Source organism: Habropoda laboriosa, unplaced genomic scaffold (genome assembly GCF_001263275.1).
Source record: "Habropoda laboriosa isolate 0110345459 unplaced genomic scaffold, ASM126327v1 scaffold101, whole genome shotgun sequence".
Lineage (NCBI taxonomy): Eukaryota > Metazoa > Arthropoda > Insecta > Hymenoptera > Apidae > Habropoda > Habropoda laboriosa.
This window is the reverse complement of record NW_017100207.1, coordinates 142499-159736: the sequence shown is the minus strand read 5'-3', so window position 1 is coordinate 159736 and position 17238 is coordinate 142499. Positions and strand designations below refer to the sequence as shown.

At 32.3% G+C, this 17238-nt stretch overlaps 2 protein-coding genes across 5 annotated transcripts; one reads left to right on the top strand and one right to left on the bottom strand.

Annotated features, from left to right (window-relative positions):
- Positions 1-1401: 1401 nt before the first annotated feature.
- LOC108570642 lies at positions 1402-7943 on the bottom strand. 4 transcript variants are annotated; one of them, XM_017932528.1, is made up of 3 exons: positions 5403-5574; positions 2587-2781; positions 1402-1798 (listed from the first exon to the last, which is right to left on the bottom strand). In XM_017932528.1, exons 2-3 carry the CDS (start codon positions 2664-2666, stop codon positions 1459-1461), a joined length of 420 nt encoding a protein of 139 aa, XP_017788017.1. In that variant the 5' UTR covers positions 2667-2781; positions 5403-5574; the 3' UTR covers positions 1402-1458. The 4 variants fall into 4 exon arrangements, with proteins under 4 accessions (XP_017788017.1, XP_017788018.1, XP_017788019.1 ...); XM_017932529.1 differs by lacking the exon at positions 5403-5574 and adding an exon at positions 3680-3756; XM_017932530.1 differs by lacking the exons at positions 2587-2781; positions 5403-5574 and adding an exon at positions 7456-7943.
- Positions 7944-8580: 637 nt separating this feature from the next.
- On the top strand, positions 8581-15433 carry LOC108570619 (probable ATP-dependent RNA helicase DDX17). The gene is made up of 8 exons (XM_017932503.1): positions 8581-8705; positions 9201-9551; positions 9903-10556; positions 10636-10808; positions 10891-10950; positions 14171-14413; positions 14489-14653; positions 14767-15433. The coding sequence occupies exons 1-8, from the start codon at positions 8689-8691 to the stop codon at positions 14802-14804; spliced, it is 1701 nt and encodes a 566-aa protein (XP_017787992.1). The 5' UTR covers positions 8581-8688; the 3' UTR covers positions 14805-15433.
- The last annotated feature ends 1805 nt before the right edge of the window (positions 15434-17238 follow it).

Genomic DNA, 17238 nt, shown 5'->3' with positions numbered 1-17238 from the left:
TTATAACAAAAGAATTTAATTGCGTTTATATATCCTTATGTTATACATAATTGAAATATAATTCATTATAAAAAATATTTAGAAATTTTGCAATAATCAAGTTTCTTACGCGTACATCTCTGTTTTTGTCAACTGCTTACAAGAATAAGGAGTTTACATAAATGTGTGCGAGTTTTATAAAGTCTCTCATTTAATTGACATGGATTTTGAAGTCATGGCAGTGCCTTTAATTTGTACAAAATCATTTTCAAATATATTTACAAAATATATCGCTTTTATTATTTTATAACCAAAATAATTTGATTAGTGTTTCTTGTCATTTATAAGGCTATCCTCGAAATCCAGCAGTTGCAATTACAAACGTGTATCGAATTTGTTCATACATATTTGTATAACTTGTAACTTTTATGTACAATTTTCTGCTTATGTGATTCTTAAAAATGTTATATTTACGAATATAAAATGTTACCTTCAAGCAAGATATTTAGTTTATCCAAATATATCTATTTCTGCAATGAAATTTCAATATACTTATATAAATTTACGGCACTTAAGCAGTCTTTAAAGACAGCATTATGTCTTTTTATTTCTCTAATTATACGAAGAAAAATAAATTTTGTAAATATTCGTACAATATGTATTATTCATACACATAAAAAATCAGTGGCATTGCACGATTTTCAATTTGGAAAAAAAAAAAAGTTAATTAAAAGCCAATTTCATATGAACTATGACACTTGATATTCTGTTTGGTATAATATGTGCAAGCACTTAAAAACTAATGCAATATTGCTATGTAAAAATAGGAATGCATGGTAAACTAACATGCGAAATTTTTCTTATAAGATTAAGTTCAATATTCCCCGTAGAAAATTACAGCCAGTAAATTTTGTTCAAGATCTGTAACACTAAGATTAAATATAAATACATTTTTTATAAATTGGAACGAAGTCTAAGAAGTCAAGCAGTGTCAATGACGATAATTATTATAAACGAATGAGATAATCAGTGATGAATTTTCTATAACTTAATGATAGGAATTCATCATTTATTATTTCAGCGATTAAAGTATGCACTTTCAAGTATGATGTAAAAATTTTCAGATCTAATGTACATTCTAATGCTAAGATTTAAATTTCTTCAATTTTATGTACTCTATCAATTTCGTACAATAAATAATCATTTTATAACTCTTGAAGTATTCTCCTAAGATATTATTCTAATTTCGAAAAGAAAGCAGAGAAACCGCTATGATTATCGATCTTTCAAGCACAATACAAATATAAACGTTTTAATAACGTTTTCGCCTAGAAAAATCGATCGAGAGTTACGATTAACAGCCAAAACTCCTAATAACCAGTTATGCATTGTTTAAAATTTAAAAAATCGAATTTTCCGTGGACCAAGTGAAACCGTACAACGGGTATAAATTATTTCGCGCGGGAAGAGTTTTGGTCGTTAAAGTATTACACATTCGCAGCACTGCTGCGTGAAGTATATACAATCTACAACACAGGAATCGTTATCGGGTTGAGTGACCGGTTTCCTTGTCTCCGAATCAATTCCATTCCTCTCGATTTTCGGCTGCGGCTCGGGAACCGGCAGCACTGTCTGCGCGATTGGTCCTGCATTCTCGATAGTCTCAGTATCGGTGTCAGCATTCAATAGTTTACTCGTCACCGGAGTAGTAGGTGTGGTCGGTGTGATTTTACCAGGACGCGCTTCATCTGGTACGTCGTAGTCTACCAGAGGTATAGAGGTCTGCAATGGCGGGGGCGAATCACTGGACATGATGACACTGGAAAAAGAAAACCTCGAACTTAATATTTTTCGAAATTTCGAAATTCACCAAATTATTAAATTCATCAATTTTTCATTAATTTTCATTGATCGATTTTTTGTTCATTTCACATTCGATATATTTATACGACTACCAAGGGAAGACTATAGTATGTGAAATATGGGATTCGTTATATTTTTATGTATGTACTCCATAAGGTTTAACAAAACGATACTCCTGTACAACGCAAGAAGATACGAATCTATTATACATTGAAAATTCTATGGAGGGAAACTTAAGAATACACTAATGACATCTATAAGTTAAATTCAAGTTATAACATGGGTCTGTTGATCTGGTCAACTGGTGCTGTTCTGTTATTCAAGCTCGTCACGCAGTTGACCCTGGTCTCTTTACTATTCAACTCAAGTTAGTCTTACCCGTGCTTCATCGCAATGTACCTAAAAAATAATTACTTAACTCGAAGCATGTTGAATGCTTATCTCTTCCCGGTTAAATTGTATCGATTACTTTACAGCTTGCCGTTTATTGCGATAGCATAATTTATTACTGTACAGAAGAAACGATGACATCGAGGCTATAACCGCGATAATCTTGAATTATACGAATCCACTTCGAGAAATAACCATACGAAATTAAAATCAACAATTATGTAAGGAAATATTTCTGATAATAAAAATTACGACGAGATATATCGGAGACGTTATACGTGAATTTCCATCTATCTCTCTCTCTTCCCCCCTCTTCCTTTTAAGTAGTTGGTAGAAAGTGTAAAGAAGACGTACCACCTAGCTTTCATACACGGTTGCATTCTACTCTTTTCTTCCGACGTCAGAGTGGAATAAAATGATATTTGCTTGGCCATTTCGTTGGAATTCGAATCATGCCACCTCACGTACAAATTTCTCGCCTTGAAATTCGTCTTTCGAATCGTCTATCCTTCTCTCCGTCAACGTTGCGAATAGAACGCCACATCTGTCCTGTTTTTTTTCCAAGTTCACATATCACTGATCACACTTTGCGTTATCGAATTTCATAAATGTCGATTTGGTCAAATGAAGTTTTTAAAACTGAACTTTTTTTTTCCTTTTCTTTGCAGATAAACATGCAATATCTTTGTTATCTCGATAATAATAAAATGAATAATTTAAAGAGAAAATAAAAAGAAAAAATTCATCATATAGAAAACTGAAGTAAATCTTCGAGTTTGAAAAACTAATTTGTACATATTCTAAAAGAACGATCATATTTTATAATGGAAAAGCTAGTTATTTAAAAATGAGACTGAAAAGAAGGGAATATAAGTCGTTAAATTAACGACACTTCCATTCTTGCAGCTAATCAAGACTAATAACTCACGTCAACAGCTTCTATCGATTAAGTACATGCATTGTCCATTGAAATCCATTTGATTCGATAAAATACAATATAACTTCTAACAGTCTACGCACTCACACTTCGAAATATACCAAGTACTACGATATTTATTTAATTACATGCAAAACTACAAAACGGATCACCAAAAACTAATTATTAAACAATTATTATTACGATGAATAAATTTCCATCTTCTAACTGAAATTTTGCTAAGAAAAAATTCTATTCATGCACCGGAAACGTTATAATGAAATTACATGCTTAATTCATTTTATGCTCCATAGAACATTTATTCGCGCCTGAAGATATACCGACGTAAAATACACGGATTGCGTCATGAAAGAAAAACTAGTGGAGTTCAAAAGTTTTATTTGCATCTAAGACGAACAACCATGTTGTTGATTACTATTTCGTCACTGTTTTTACGTTTGCATATTATGTACATAGAAATGATCGATAAAAACTGTCGGAATTAACATATCAGATTTTCGTTCTACTTACGATAGTTCGATAACAGCGATAGTTATTTCAACATTCGAGTAGCCATTGTTCAATAATCGAAAGGAATTATTTATTTGTTTGTATTGAAATATACTTAGAATAATTTAAAATAAATTATTCACTAACATAATGCACTTACTATATTACGACAATAAAACATGAAATAGGAAGTGGTAGAACACTTTAGTTATGTAATTCACAAACCAGATAATAGAAGCACTTATTTAAAAATTTTAATATAAACAAGTATCCATCTTATCTCTTTAAAGAGAAGTCAACATCATGAAAAATTTATCTCATAATTGATTTGCTCATCTATCCGAAATCAATCAGAAAAATATCACTTTGATTTTAATTTTACACAGATTTTTCATCTGACAACTGCACGCACTATTTGCGGATCTAAAGACACTAACTTGATCATAATTTTATAAAATTAGTTTTTATCAACGATACTATAATTACGAAGATTAACAAAATTTATTTAAAGTTCGACGTTTTCATACAGCAAATTATAATATTCGTGATGCTGTGAAATACGAGCAACTCGCACCACTACCGAGAATCCACGTTGAACTGCTTGATCTAACTCCTAATACTCTCCCATCCCGCGTGTACAGTTTTCACGTGTGCGCAGGAGCGTATCCTCTGATGAAAATCACCCTTTTTTTCGCGGTAAAATCGAGAGAATAATTTATCGACGGAAACTCGACGAAATTGTCGAAACATTACCGTCATAGGGTATTACAGAATATTAAACTCTCCTTTTATGGCATATTACGAAATATACGAAACTATAAATATTTTAATATTTTCTATCTTCTTTCTATTATTAAAAAACAACGTTACGACGTTTGTGAAGACAGTTTGTTTATTGATGTTAAAAAACAGAATGCTATTTTATTAACATCCACAGTTATTTTCAATGAAAACCTGATACGCGCGATACCGGTACAACAATATCTGTAAAGTAAAAGGATCTTATTGGGGACAACTCAAAAAGAACGTTCGCCGAATGAAAGTTTCATAAAACCGCAGCCTGCATTAGTATCACTTTTCAGAAATTACATAAGCGAAAAATGTATCATTGGCATCGGGCGTATAAGGAATAAACTGTGAATCTTACGAAGTTATGCGTATTTAGGCCTCAACTATTAACACGTTCAAATTTGTTTTCATAGTAGTACATGTTTATATACAAAGACTACGTAGATATCCTTCAAGAGAAATTATCTCGAAGTCGAAACAAATTGCGTTTAATTTAATATTATCAGTGTATATAATTAAACATGTTCATCAGAACCCCTCGAATTTTCATTATTACAATTGGATGCCACTTATCTCATTGCTACCGCGAAGGGCAATTCACTTACTGGATTAGTTTTCTCATTGAACGATAATTGAATATCAAATACACCGATCTTCGATGAAAATTGTACCATAAGTGACAATAACGAAATCGACCAGTACTGTCGTCTTTGAAATCGTAAAATTTCTCAGAAGAAATTGCACATGAAAAGAAAATTGAAATAACACGCAAACATGTTTTTTGTAAAAGGGACAAATTAAAAATAATTTAACATCATTCCTTTTATTGAAAGCGATCAAACGATTGAACAGTTGAAAGAACGAAAACTAAAGAACCGAATTTCACCGGCAAGAGGCAGGGGTGAGAAAAGAATGCTTAACCTCGAAATCTGGCAAATCGGCTTGCTGAACTTACTCGTAAGAGCCACGCTGTGGCAACGGAATCTTAAAACGCATTACGTCGTGATCAGTGAGATAATTAACGAATCGCACAGCCCCTCGTTTATTCCTGTTTATTTACGTTCACAAATGATCGTACGCGAGACCGAAATTATGCAGCATCTCGACTTAAACGAGTGACAGGCACGCAGGCACGCGAAAGACTGGCAAGAGAAAAGCGAAGCGTTCACTAGGGGGGAGCAGGTAAGGTTGAGACGAAGTTTGACGATCGAACGGCGGTCACTTATTAAGCGAGTGATACAGTAACTTAATAATCAATCTTCTACAAAAATAAGCGCTAATTTAATTGGTTAGAATTGTCGTGAACGTCAATTGGCGAAATTTTTACGACCTATATATTCTTTTATTACCTGGTAATGTTTAATTACTGATAATTATAAAAAATATGTTCAGATTATTTTTACTTACACTTGCGCTGTCAACGTATCATTGGGAATAAATTATTAGAAGAATTAATCTTTTATGGTTGATAAGAATAAGAAACTCAGTCATTATATAATCGAAATGTAATAGTTTTATTAATTAAAGTTGTTTTGCATGCAAGATACTGTGACAGTGAGATAGTGAGCTCAACGCGCACGCGTCGTGAGATGCAATTTTGAATCTATTGGTTAATATAGTTTGTTGTAATTATTGTCAATAAGTGTAAATGTTTTATTTTCATTTTTATTTTTTGTAATAAGTAGTTTAATGAATGATTATATTTGATTTATTTAAATGCTACTTAAAACATAAGAGATTGGATGCGCATTAGCTTTAACCAATGCACCCTTCTTCTTGTCAGTGTACAATATTCCCACTGCTTAATATATTGAGGACCGGATGTATTTTTACCGTCGGCGAACTTTTCTCTCAGTGTGCGGTTATCAAGTTCCTTATTAACTCTAAATAAAACTTACTTGAAAAATTTTTACAAGCTTCAGAAAATAATTATCCAACGTACAAAAATTAATTTCTTAACAAAAAATTAATTAGCTGAAAATGAGCTAAATGAATTGTTTAGGATGAAAATAGTTTTAATCGATTTCTACATGTGTAGAGATAATGATACGTTTATTTTACCACTCGTTTGTAAATATAATGTATTACGTGTATCATTAACTTTTTTTTTAATAAGTATTTTTGTTTCATCTAAGCACGCGTTCTCCTCAGTTTAACTTATTCCATCCTTTGATACACATATAAGCCAGCCAACAAAAACCGGTTTTAAAGCAGGATGGACACCGAACAAAAAACGAAACCTTTCGTGCCAATGTCTCCCAAAAAAGTTCACTAGACAAATTATGATAATACAACTTTTTACGATATTATAATACAAATGCACTTAAATAAATTATTAATAAGTTTTAATTTAACGTTGTATACGTAATTTAGAATTTTAGTTCTATATATATGGAAGTTACAATAGGAAACGAATATTTGCAACTTGAAGTGCCATCTTAAGACATAATTATTATATATACACTGTTGTGTATACACACTGATTTCGTTTACCTTCAAAGATGACAGATTGAATTACTTCTTTACCTCCATGGAAGTCACTTGATACCACAAAGCGTCTGACACGAGATATTAAGATTCGATAAAGGGACAGAATGTTAAACAACAATGCGAACAAACATTTCCATACTCATTATTAATAATAATGACTATACAAAATTATCTAACTAATAAATTTCAAACATTTCCAAGCAACCTACACACGAAAATACACGTGAAAATTTTTCTCAGTCGATAACATTTAATGTTTCATAAAATTTATTTTACTCCCTTATGCATTAAAATATTTCCACATTAATTTAAAAATTAATCAGATTTAATTTGTAACATTATAAAAGTGCCACGAAATTTTTGTTTTAACTATAAATTACCAAAAAATGTATGAGTATTGCCAATAAATACACACCGACACATTCTGGTCTAAATGAAAATCAGTATCCCCTGACAATCACAAACATCGAAGACAAAAAAACAATGAAATATTGATTAAAAAGTGTCAGAAACTTTACCTGTCAGATGTGCCAGGAATCTCTTCCGCGTAAACATCAGCATGCGTGATAATCGTCCCGTTTCTCATCATACCGTAATTGTCACATGACAAAAAAGGGAAGCAACGATAATCCTGAAAGTTAGTTGTCGTTGATGTCTCCACGATTTCTCATCACATTCCTTTAACCACCTCCTTGCCTTGTCTTATTAAATTATGCATATTGTCTCTCACTACACGTTCGCCATTCAAGGTTTTACGCATGCATTCATTGCCACCCCCTGACCTTACGATTTCTATCGTCACCACGCTTTTACAGAAATTTTCACTTTATTCAATTCTGTCTCATTCTGGTGAATGTCATATCACACATAACGATGCTAAAAATTTCCTTCGTGCAAATTAAGTATATGTATTTAACTTATGCGCTTTGAATATCATTGATTACATGAATCATTTAAAAACAGAAATATATATTTAATCTTTCAAGGAAAAAGAATCATTGCAAAGATTCTAATTGAGAATTGCATCGCATCCCAAGTGTTAATACACAATGACAGTACACCGAACAAATCTAACCTCTCCTTTCACTTTAATGGCTCAAGAGCTACTAATAGCAAACGTTTTGCTCTGCTACGGAACCATCGCGTTCAGTATGTATATACTGTAGAGTAGAAACATGACGCACTATTTAGTCTCACCTGAGAAACGATTAAAGTATTAATAAACAATATTATTTCCTTTATTTTGAAAAATGAAGCTTTAAAAGATAAGTTGAATGATAATGTAAATTAAAATGATATATTTTATAAAGCAAATGTATTTGGTAAAAATAAAAAGAGTTACGTTATCGATAAACTTTTTGTATAAATAAACATTTTGAAAAAAAAAAAAATATATAGTTTTGCTATAGTTCTCCTATACTTGAACCATTCTCATATTTATTTAGTATTTGTAAATTCAAAATCTGAAGAACTATAATTTAATGAGCATTATTTAAATTTTATATTTCTTTAAAAAAATTGTAAATGAAGATTTTATCATTTGTTGCGCACGCGTAAAAAATTTCACTGTAGCATCATTGTCTCTTGTGATTGTGTCGTTTGTGGTATAGGAGCCGCTTTCATTTGCGTCTTTTGATTGGATTTAAGCTTCACAACTTACGTGGTATCGCGTGTTTTTTTGTGTTCCAGTAATTATTATTAGTAGTATAGTATTCTAGTAAAAGAAGAGGGAAACTGAGAAGAAACTGAATATGGGTCGCTACAGGAGGTAAGCCATGCATGTATATAGATGCGTGAGAATATATGTTATCAATATGCCCAGTATTTAGCACTGATATTGCACATTTGAAGCAAATGTAATGAAACTGTAACTACTTAGACAACAAAATACAAAAAATTAGGTACAAAATAAAAAGTAACTGAAAAGGGGTCCTAAAAGATTTATAAATGATGTTTTTGCAGTAGTTATAACCTTTTACACCTCCCCATTTTAAGCTTGATTGAAAGTGTTAGTTTACACATAGAATAAAATTTGAAATATAATTTAAGTAATTTAAGTTTCTAGAAAATTTCATATTGAATCTATAATTAATTAAGTCTACTGTAGATTTTATATATTTCAAAAGTAATATATACTTAATTCAGTAATAATAGTAAAAGTATTTGTACAATTATTTCCATAAATCATTACATCCTAAGTTTTTGTTTATAAAATGCATTTTATCATAGAAAAGAATGATAATTTTTGTGTTTTTTGCTTTAGCCGTAGTCGTGATAGGGATAGGAGACGTAGATCTCGCAGTAGATCTCGTAGCAGATCACCAAGAGACAGAAGAAATTGGGGTGGCAGTGGAGGTAGAGATCGAGGTGGTGGTAGAAATAGCCGTGGACAACCTGGAGCAAATTTAAGAAAACCTAGATGGGATTTAAGTCGATTAGAACCTTTTAAAAAGGATTTTTATGTACCACATGAAGCAGTTCAAAATCGTGATCCACGTATAGTGGAACAATACAGAAGTGAAAAAGAAATTACTCTAAAGGGAAAAAGCATACCTAATCCTGTATTTACCTTTGAAGAGACAGGTTTCCCAGACTATGTTCTGAAGGAAATTAAGTAAGTATTTTGAAGCAAATAATTTTGTTCAAAGTAAGAATGCTCCAAATGTACTAGTTGCAAAATTATTTTACAATGATGATATTAGAATTTGTTTCTTAAGTTTAGAACAAGTATCCAGTATGTGATGATATAGTACATCGTCAAGAATATGTCAGAACTTAAAACTTGCTTATTCTGGAAACTTAACTTTCATCAGATCAAGTAAGAATGGAGCTAAAATTGTATTTGAAGATTTTAAATGAAATTCCTATGAAATGTTAAAATTGTTAGGATTTTAAAACAATAAAAGTATGAATTGTGGATTATTTAGTACATTATAAAATAATTGTTATTGTTTATAATTTTCAGACGTCAAGGCTTTACTGAACCTACATCAATACAAGCACAAGGTTGGCCAATTGCTCTAAGTGGGAGAGATATGGTGGGAATTGCATCAACTGGTTCTGGAAAAACATTATCTTACATATTACCTGCTATTGTTCATATTAATAGTCAACCTAAGTTAGGTCGAAAAGATGGACCTATTGCTTTAGTATTAGCTCCAACAAGAGAGCTTGCTCAACAAATTCAACAAGTAGCTGATGATTTTGGTCATTCTTCGGGTATTAGAAATACTTGCTTATATGGCGGAGCACCAAAAGGTGCACAAGCCAGAGACTTAGATGGTGGTGTAGAGATTGTTATAGCTACACCAGGTAGATTACTAGATTTCCTTGAATCTGGGCGAACAAATTTAAAAAGGTGTACCTATTTGGTACTAGATGAAGCAGATAGAATGTTAGATATGGGATTTGAACCCCAAATTAGAAAAATAATAGAGCAAATTAGACCAGATAGACAGACATTAATGTGGTCTGCTACATGGCCTAAGGAAGTTAAAAATTTAGCAGAAGATTTTTTGAAAGATTATGCTCAAATTAATGTTGGCTCCCTACAATTAGCTGCAAACCACAACATATTACAAATTATCGACGTGTGTCAAGATTATGAGAAAGAAAACAAGTAAGTAATTAGATTTACTTAAAATATTAATGAAGATTGTATGAGATGCCACCTGTAACATTATTTTCATTCATTACAGATTAAGTACACTTTTAAAAGAGATAATGGCAGAAAGTGAAAACAAAACTATAGTATTTATTGAAACAAAACGCAGAGTGGATGAAATAACTAGAAAAATGAAGAGAGATGGTTGGCCTGCTGTTTGCATACATGGGGATAAGACACAACAGGAAAGGGATTGGGTTTTACAAGGTAGAATCAATAATCAGAAAATAACTTTACCAACATTTTAAAATGTACTATAGTTAAAAATAATTTTGTATTTAATTTTTAGATTTTAGATCAGGAAAAGCGCCAATTCTTGTCGCAACAGATGTTGCTGCTCGTGGTCTTGGTAAGTAAACGATTTTTACTATAATGCAATAAAATAATAAGATCAAACATCATTGATCATTTTCCTTTGGTATGGAGAATGAATTGCTCTAAATCACACTTCTACCAGTGAGCTTAATAATTACTGCAGTATACCAGATATCTTGTTCTGACATAATATTATAAAAATAATCGATAAATATATATATTTAGCAAAATATTAGATACTTGCTAACCAAAATTAAGGTGTATATTTAAATTAGAGTAGTAGTTTGCTTTTTCACGTTGTTCTTTTTTAGTGATAAATTATTTTTACGTGATAAATGTAAATGGTTCTCATATATATTTAGTCAGAACAGGGTTTCATTCATCTATGCTTGAACCACTTTATGATTGAATATATTGGGATAATTTTATAAAATCGATGATATTTCAATTCATATACTAATAAGTGAAAAGCATGAGATCAAATCGTATTTGATGGATTCAAACAGTTACTTAATGAGAATAACTAAATTCTGAAGTTATATTTCAATTATAAATATATAGCATTTTAAATACATAACGTGGTTCATTCAACATTTCTAATATTTGTGTTTATTTTGCTTCCTCACTTTTTGCTAAAGGTAATAATTTTTAAATAATATATCAAAGAAAAGTCGTAAAGATGAATTGAAACTCATGTGGTCGGCAAGCATATTGTAGTTATTCATTTATGAAGGTACAAAAACAACTTATCTATTTAAAAAAAAAAGCAAATCAATTTTAAAGTAATATAACTTAAGCTTTAGGTGTTACTTTTTCTCTTTCTAAATGAGTTGAATAATTCGATAGAATGCCCAGGCAGCATTTTAAATTACTATATTCGCAACGTAAATGTAGCTTGAACTTAAGGTTTAGTTAGTCCAAAATGTTATGCGCTTGCCGAAACTAATAGATGAAAACAGTTTAAAGATTTCTTTCCCATAAACTCGCCTTCTAATGAGATTACCAGAATTATCAGTTGAAGATAGTTAAAAAAAAAAAAGATAGAACAAACTAAAGCAAAAAAAACTGTAATGCAAAATTCATATTGAACACAGGAAAATAATGAGGTAAACATGTACCTAACGCGGTTGGATCTTTGTTTGTATTGCAGAGGCACATTGCGCGCAGACCCACGCCGGGTAATGCAAAGCAAATTGGGGGTGCCCGCCGCCTGTATGTTCGGTGGTGCACTGGTTTGCATTGTCTGCGCTGGCTGCGACGCGTGCCTCTATACGTCAATTCCGTGAAGGGCCAGTCCGGGCCAAATCGGGATCTACTTTACCTCCTACATACTGGATATCAGTTCTACGCTACGCTGTACGCCATCTGGGCTGGCCAAGTCGTTGTTGCCAGAATAGAATCCCCTGCGCTGGCCGCTCAAGCTAATCAGACCCAACAACGGTCCAATGAGGCGGTGGCATGGTAGCTGATGCCAGAGCCTCTAAGTGTGCCCTGTAGCAACAGAATGGCGGAGGCTGTAGCTGGAGCGAGCGCAAACAGCCAGGCCCTGCCCGTACGTTGCTAGCGACACTCACCCACTGCCTATCACCTAGAAAAAATACAGTATGACTGTATAATATTGTTCTCTGCTAGAATCTGAGATGATTCCTGATTAAAGAGATACTTTACTCAATACCTAATGTTGTGTAATTATTAGTTTGGAAGATATAGATAGTTGCTTGATTATCCAAGTTCCATTAAAAATTATGTCATTGTCTTTATTTAAATTATTTATATTTAGCTTTTATTTAGCTAAATAGCTTTTGCTAAGTATCTTCTTTATTAAGAATTGCATAACATTTTATTTAATCAAAAGAATCTTAGATTCAGAATGAACATAATATAGTTCAAATGCTTTTTTCTAGGGGACTCTGTTTGCACACTCTTTGTGTATACATATATAGGAAATTATTTTGTAAAATGTGCTATACTGAGTATATGAGAAATTCTTGAATCAAGAATGAGTTAATTTTATCTTTATGTGACCATCATTTACCAACTTTACACAGCATAGTACAGTTCTTGGAAACTATTTCCCATGTGTTGAATATAAATTTGGGAAGTTATTGATTAATGGTCACACAAAACTACCAAGAGCTTTTTCTTATTTCTAGTTCAAGGCTTTATAATATTCCATGTAGCCCACATTCTATGAAACATTCCTTATAAGTATGCTTAAATATATATATATATATAAGATATATATATATATATAAGATATATATATATATATAAGATATATATATATATATAAGATATATATATATATATAAGATATATATATATATATAAGATATATATATATATATAAGATATATATATATATATAAGATATATATATATATATAAGATATATATATATATATAAGATATATATATATATATAAGATATATATATATATATATCTTATATATATACATATATACATACACACATGTATCACTTTTATATCCACTTGAATTTACATTTCCTTTATCCTTCTGAATCCTTTATGATAACTGTATCATTACATATTCACTTTATACTAACTTTCGTATCAAGTAAGGTTTTATGTACATCAATTCTGGTTTCATTTTCCTTAGATATTCTTATTGTTTATTTTGTTATTTGTTCAAGTAAATAGTACATATAATGAGACAAAAGAATACACAGTTTCAAATAGAGTATCTATTAGAAATTACATAAATTTTGTCAAGAAAAATATGAAACATTTAAAAAAGAAATACACATATTAGAATAAGTGAGACCTTTTTTTAGAAAAGGGAACCAGGATTGTTTCCATGCAGAGATTTATCTTTATTTCAGAACTTTATACTTTAGTCAAAACGCTCTCTAAAGATATAATATTCTTTTTTGTTACATTTAGCTTTATTATTTTCATGAAATTAGAAATGGTCATAAATAAGTATTACTGTTTTAAAGAAACCTTAAGAAAAGAAACACAATTTAAAATATCTGATATTTTCATATGTTCAAACTACTTGAAAAATATACGATTAAATGAATATGCAAGGTGCTTTTAGCCAAAGAGACTTATGGGTTATAGTGATACCATTTGGAGAGCGTGTTTAATCTAAATATTTCTTTAAAATAAGCGATTGATACATAATACGATATTTTATATACGTCTTGCCATACTACTATCTTAACCGATGTCTATCCTGGAGGCGGTTACTTCCGGTGATTAACAACTAATACATTTGCTTTATTTCAGACGTTGAAGACGTCAAGTTTGTCATCAATTTTGACTATCCCTCCTGTTCAGAAGATTACGTTCATCGAATCGGTCGAACAGGTCGTCGGCAAAAAACTGGTACAGCATATACCTTTTTTACACCTAATAATTCCAATAAGGCTAACGACCTAATCCAGGTATTAAAAGAAGCAAATCAAGTGATAAATCCAAAGCTACTGGAACTTGCCGATAGTAAAAGCGGTGGATATGGCAGGCATAGAGGTTTTTGACTACTTCATAATTCAATACTGGTTATTCTTTAAAAAAAAGTTTATCAAATCTGTTGGATATTTTTAGGTGGAAGAAATAGATGGCGGTCTCGAGGTGGCCGCAATGGAAAAGATCGTAGTTATTCGAGAAGTCGAAGTCGAAGTCACAGCAGAGAACATAATGGTCGTGGTAATCGTCGAAGTTACAGTCGGAGTTATTCCCGAAGTCGTAGCCCTGTTAGCAATCGTACAGGTAAGTAATGGTACGTTCCCATTATGCTGGCGCATTTATTATATATTTTCAACAAATCATGAAAAATGGATTTTTAAATTTTATATTGTGTAAAAAGATTTGTATGTTTTCAGAAGTTATCGGTAAGAGCTACTGGAGCAGCGAGAGATGATCTTCCACGAGTAGTTAAGGACCAAACAATTGCATACAATTCATGATTTTTTTTACGTCTCTTTTAAAATACACACACTTGATACACGTCTTAAAAATTGTAATATTGATGTTCCAATGTGCGTAAACACGTCGAACCTGACGTGTTAACGTAGAATTCTTGTGCATTAATAGGTAGATTATAATTTAGAAGTGTAAGATGAGTGTTTCCAGCGCGAGAACACTTTCGTCAGTGTTACAAAATAACGCGATATCGTGTACTAGGATATACATATTGATTTTAAGCAGACTCACGATCAATTAATTAATCTGCCGAAATGAAAGAAGGGTAACGATGTCTATTGAATAAAATTGTCGATTCGAACACAGAATACGATTTGTATTTTCCAATCGATAATCTCGAATATTCCAGTATTCATGGAATTTTGCCTTAGTTTATACACTAAGCTTTAAATATAAAGAATGAACACAGCGTAACCATGTAAAATTATTATATTATATACTGTATCACGTACATGTTTTATAACGACGTTGCAACATTCGGTAATACTAGTTAAGTTCATGTAAACGATAGTGTGAGTTTAGTTAGGCTAATCATTTAAGATCAAATCCACTTCGAAACCGAAATGTCCCGCAATTTGTAGCCGAGGATTAATTGTAGACGTCTAGTGCTTGCTAGCAATTAATTCGTACACGTACTCGAGCATTTAAAACTAATGAAATGATGTACAGTATTTAACAAAAATGTAATATATAAATTTATTAACTATTTAAGAATTAATATTTTAATTTCTGCCTATCCTCACATTCCTATTTCTATCGTTAAATTTTTGAAAAATACCCAAGTTCATGAAATATCGAACCATGCATTCATAAAAATGTTAAATATTCCGTCTCTACTCGATAACATCGAACAAGTGTCTACCGAAGCACCACTTTATCACCTCAAGTGTGAAGTGACTAGATTCCGAACAAGTAGAACCTGTCTAGAAGACCACTAAATTGGACAGTACCCTCATCTATTCTTGTCCTATCAAACAAATATCCACAGCATAAGAATTAGTTCCTCTTACTACAAAAATTTCATCTGTTGTATCCAAAGTTGCACAATATTATAATAGAATATTAATTTTACAATTTAACCAGCGCAGAAAAGGAAAGAGAGGAAGCGTGAGAGAGAGATACACGATACGCCGAGGTTGCTGAAAACCCGCGCACGTGCTTCTTTTTGCAATTTCTCAATTCGAGCATTTACGTAAACCTAACACGGCAAACACTAAACTAAAACCATTGAAACGTTCCAATTGTTACGAATATCCTTTCATAAACGCGTAATCGAGAGAGAAAGAACAGGTTGTGAGATACGAGTGAAAAGCAGCAAAGATTTATGAATGAACTGTAATACAGGTGGATGGGTCGATAGAGCGGCCCCCCGCAGGATCGCACGGCAAAGGCGTAGTAATCGATAGAGTGAGGGTGAGAAGGGATAGAAGCCGGCTCGAAGCAGACGGAGAGTAGCGGAGACCGTGGAGGGCAGAGTCCATTCAGTAGAAACGGCAAGGCTGCTATTGATTGCGTGGGTGGTTAGAGGAGAGAGATGAGTTACCCCCACTTTTGGTCATTCAGCAGCCGCACTGCTGTGACACGGGGTTAGCGGAGGGGAAGAGGGGCCTTGAAAGATGAGGGGAAAGGGTGCGAAGAAGAGGGACGGTAGCCCGATTACTGGAATGCCGTGGGTGGCTAACGAGAGAGGAGGGGAATTCCACCCCCGTCTTCGATTATACGCACGAATGCAGGCACAAACACTTTGCCCTAAAATTTACATTTACCCTATGCTTTTCCAAAAGTTCGTGTTTCCAAACTTGTTTCCATTTGACATTTCTACTATAACCGAGCCGTTGTTGCTTGCTTGAGAAGGAGAGAATTGATGAACTTGAGTGTTAGGTGAAAATTTGAAATTTTGATATTTCCAAAGTCTTTGGAAGTTTGAACTTTAATATTAAACCGGTGGAGAGTTTGTTAATTTTAGTATTCGTTACCTGCCTCGGGGGAAACTGTCAATGGTTTGGTTGGAAGACGAAGGTGGTATTGTCTTCGTTGATTATTCCACTCCGATAAGACCACTTGTCCCGAGACAACAATGATTCTTCATCGAGATAGGGTAAAGAAACGGGCGGCATCAATGGAGAAATATAGCTTGGTTTCTTTGTCTCCTTTCGTTGAATCTCAACTGCTTGTCCAACTGTAATGAAAAGTATATTCATTTGGAAAATAATGTGAAGTATTAATTTCAAGTAGAATACGTACATACCTGATGAAGCGTCAAGGGAATTGGTCCTGCATTAGTCAGACAAGAAATAGTCCAAATGATTATCTGAAATTATTTTATACATTAATTTCACAAATTTTTCACTAATATCCAATGGACATTTTAT